The sequence below is a fragment of the Anastrepha ludens genome, chromosome 6 (genome assembly GCF_028408465.1).
Source record: "Anastrepha ludens isolate Willacy chromosome 6, idAnaLude1.1, whole genome shotgun sequence".
In the NCBI taxonomy this organism is placed as follows: Eukaryota; Metazoa; Arthropoda; class Insecta; order Diptera; family Tephritidae; genus Anastrepha; species Anastrepha ludens.
In genome coordinates, this window is record NC_071502.1 from 78,672,008 (window position 1) to 78,675,427 (window position 3,420).

A 3,420-nucleotide genomic window follows, 5' to 3' on the forward strand; every position below is an offset into this window, starting at 1 on the left:
ATGGCGAATAAGGAATAATGTTGCTTTCAAATGCGTATCTGGTGAAGCTGCAGATGTAAACCAGGATGGTGTCGAACAGTTGAGGACAAAACTGCAATCTCTGTTGACCGGTTAGAAGCCTCAAGACATTTAGAACGCAGACGAAAGTGGGCTTTTTTTTCGTGCCTTATCTGACAAAACCCTCGCTCTTAAATCCGAAAAATGCGTGGGCGGTACACTATCAAAGGAAAGACTCACAATATTGTTCTGTGCTAACATGGCTGGAGATAAGGAGCTGCTTTTGGTTATAGGTAAAGCAGCCCGTCCTCGATTTTTTAAACATGTTCCAATCGCAAAACTGCTAGTGGATTGGAAGTCTAATAAAAAAGCATGGATGACTCGAGAAGTAATGAGTGAATGGCTGCAGCAGTTCAATCGAAGAATGAAAGCCCAGAATCGAAAAATTATCTTGTTTTTAGATAACGCGGCTTCTCAATCAAAGGAATTAAACTTAACCAACATAAAAATTATTTTCTTGCCGCCAAATACAACGGCAGTTAGCCAACCCCTTGATCAAGGTATAATTCAAAATTTTAAAACTTTGTATAGAAGCTTAGTTTTAAAACACTAGTATTGAAATGTAAAGACTTGTACAATGTACTTAATCGATATATGTACATATATGTATTTATATGCAATACTAAAGTATGCAAATATTCTTTACTTCCAAAAATTTCTTAAATAAACTATGTACAATACAATTTATATAAGCGGACATCTCCCATAGCCGGACAAAAACACTGCGACGGTGAGTGTCCGGTTATAAGGAATTTCACTGTATTTAACAAAAAGTTACCCTGAAAACCTTCTAAAATTAAAAAAAAAGAACACATTTTTAATTAAAGACAAAATATATTTATCGTTTTCTTTTCTAATTTCTTTGAATATTTGTGAAGAATATTAAAGAATATCAATCTGTAAAATTGTATACCAAATTTACGGAATAGTTACTTTTCCCCATGAGAATTAATTCAAAGTGTTGGCGTCAAGGGAAAAAAATAACTACATTTAGAGGTAGAATGAACAAAAATATTTTTTGTTTTTGGCTATCCTAAGCTACATAATAAACACATCGTAAGTAAAAATCAAAAATCACCGTTGCTGATAATTTTTTTGGTGACGCGCGGTTTTGTGTCCATCAGTCATACGAATTAGAGTAATCGATCGAATTTGCTGTGAAAATAACAGTTGCCTTTGCAACTCAGCCATGAGGACAAACAGTGAAAGAGATAAATGCATATTTCGAGCGCAACGGTATCAACCATCACATACCTATCACCGAAAAATGCCACACCACCAGCCCCAAACCAGCCATTGCTTTGCAATTCAAAATTATTCTTACCTTTTGGGATATGCACATCATCACCAGCTCATTCTTGCTCACCAGCGTATATGACAGCGCTTCATTGATGGCCTGTTGTTCCCAAGCAGTTTTTGTAGCTGGTTTGGCAAAAGATGCAATTGTAGTTGCTGTTGCTGTTGCTGCTATTGTTGTGTCTGAATCTGTAATGACTTTTGCCAATGTGCCATTATCGTTGATACCAATGCTTGTTGCAACAGGGCTCTGCCCAGCTGCCGATGTCACATTCTCCACAGTAAGGATGTAAATGGGATATAAATCGTAAACGCGAAACACTGGGTATGAAATACTAATGGATGCTGTCCAAATAATGAGCATGCTGAGCACACAGAAAATGGCATCAGGATTCCAAAAACTAATTACGGCTTTCATAACGGCAAAATAACGATCCAAAGCGATGCCGACAAGTGTCATGGAGCTGACCAAAATAGCGATGGTGGTGATGAATGGCACCAAATGACACATGCAGGGGCCAAGGAGCTGTAAGTCAGTTGGCGCCAAATGAGATACGATTAGCGCGGCGAGTATTGAATGGGTGATTACTATTGCGTACAAACATACTTGGCAATAGTTGAAATATTTTTAAATATTGCAGTCAAGTTTCTATTTATTGTTTAGCATTAACGGATCTTAGTTATAAAGGGTTTTTCAATAAGGGCGGGTATGCATGCAGAATGTCAATCGTGGCGTTTGATGTGTGGCACGTAGCGCCGTCCTGCTGGAACCACATGTCGTCTAGGTCCATATGGATCAATATGCGCAATAAGAAATTGGAAGGGCCACCACGTCTACCGAAAAATGGGCGCAATGCGCGCAACGTTTGCGTTAATGAACACTCATTTTGATAATAAAGTTTTATCATTTGAACGTGCTGTTCAATCGTGTAACTTGCCATGATGATTTGGCATAAACAACTGAATAATAAACAAAAATTTGCCAGATGTCACCGAAACAAAATAGCTGCCACAGGGCGCCAAAATCGACCCGCGCCAATTGAAAAACCCTTTAGTTTAGAGGCAATCCATTTTTATTTTGAGCTCACCAATTTCACTTACCCAAATTTGCACGAAATGCGATGAAAATTTACTCAAATACGCCACTGTGAGGAAAACCGTATTAAACAAATCACTAAGCGCTAATGAGATGAGACAAGCACGGAAGAAGGGGCGTATTTTTCTACGGAAATTCACACGCAACGAGCCAATGTTACCACACAGCGAAATCCCAGACAAAGTTGACACAACAATCGTTAATGCAATTCGCTCGGTGTATGTGAGTACGACCAGGTCTTTCTTCAAAATTCCTGTATAAATCGATTCGGTGGTGTTGTTGTTGTGGTCTTGAGTAGCACTATCACTTCCACTGCTGCCATTAACGCTGAATGGTAGGCTGGTTCGGTAAGCCACAGGCCGGATGAAATTCTGAGTTTCCGCAATGAGTGCCATTTGTTACTCCTAGTCAATGAAAATTTTAGAAATCGATGATTCGCTGTTAAACAAATGATTTTGCTAAAATTTGCATATTTGTAATGGGTGGAAAATTGATGTCGACAACTTATATTTAGTAAACTCGTATCCTAACACTCTTCTGATCTTATAAGCCTTAAATCTTGAGAATCGTGGATCTATTCTAAGGCTTTTATTTACTTTGCCCGTTTTTGTTAGAACGACGACGTATAGACTATAAAAGTGGCGAAATTCCCAGTACCGTTTCTGTATTCTTGGCGAGTTTGAAAGAATCAGCTGTGAATGAAGCCAGCAAAGAAAATACACAATTCGTTTCGCCCAAGGTTCCTTACTCCTGAATGTTTTATTCCTTACTTAACTCCGTTATATGGGGTAGATTAGGTTAGGTTAGCCTGGTTGGCAATAAGCCACGCATAGACCTTTTGGTCCCTAGCGATACCAGATGGAAACCGACCTCTATGAATACCTGAAGTAGACATCATGTAGGATGTCAGCACTTTTGGCGAATCTAAGTAGTTCGAGGTCTAGTTCCAGACCCTCAAACAGTGGGGCTCC

General features: G+C 38.9%; 1 protein-coding gene across 1 annotated transcript; it reads right to left on the reverse strand.

Annotated features, from left to right (window-relative positions):
- Positions 1 to 939: 939 nt before the first annotated feature.
- LOC128867125 (neuropeptide Y receptor type 6) lies at positions 940 to 2,844 on the reverse strand. The gene is made up of 3 exons (XM_054108225.1): positions 2,455 to 2,844; positions 1,382 to 1,879; positions 940 to 954 (listed from the first exon to the last, which is right to left on the reverse strand). Exons 1-3 carry the CDS (start codon positions 2,842 to 2,844, stop codon positions 940 to 942), a joined length of 903 nt encoding a protein of 300 aa, XP_053964200.1.
- Positions 2,845 to 3,420: the final 576 nt, after the last annotated feature.

What these genes read in the sequence shown, in the direction of transcription:
- LOC128867125 (XM_054108225.1), bottom strand. Translation starts at nt 2,844, where the DNA reads ATGGCACTCATTGCGGAAACTCAGAATTTCATCCGGCCTGTGGCTTAC. An exon ending in CGCATTTCGTGCAAATTTGG is followed by an intron (nt 1,880 to 2,454) that starts GTAAGTGAAATT and finishes ACTGACTTACAG; the next exon opens with CTCCTTGGCCCCTGCATGTG.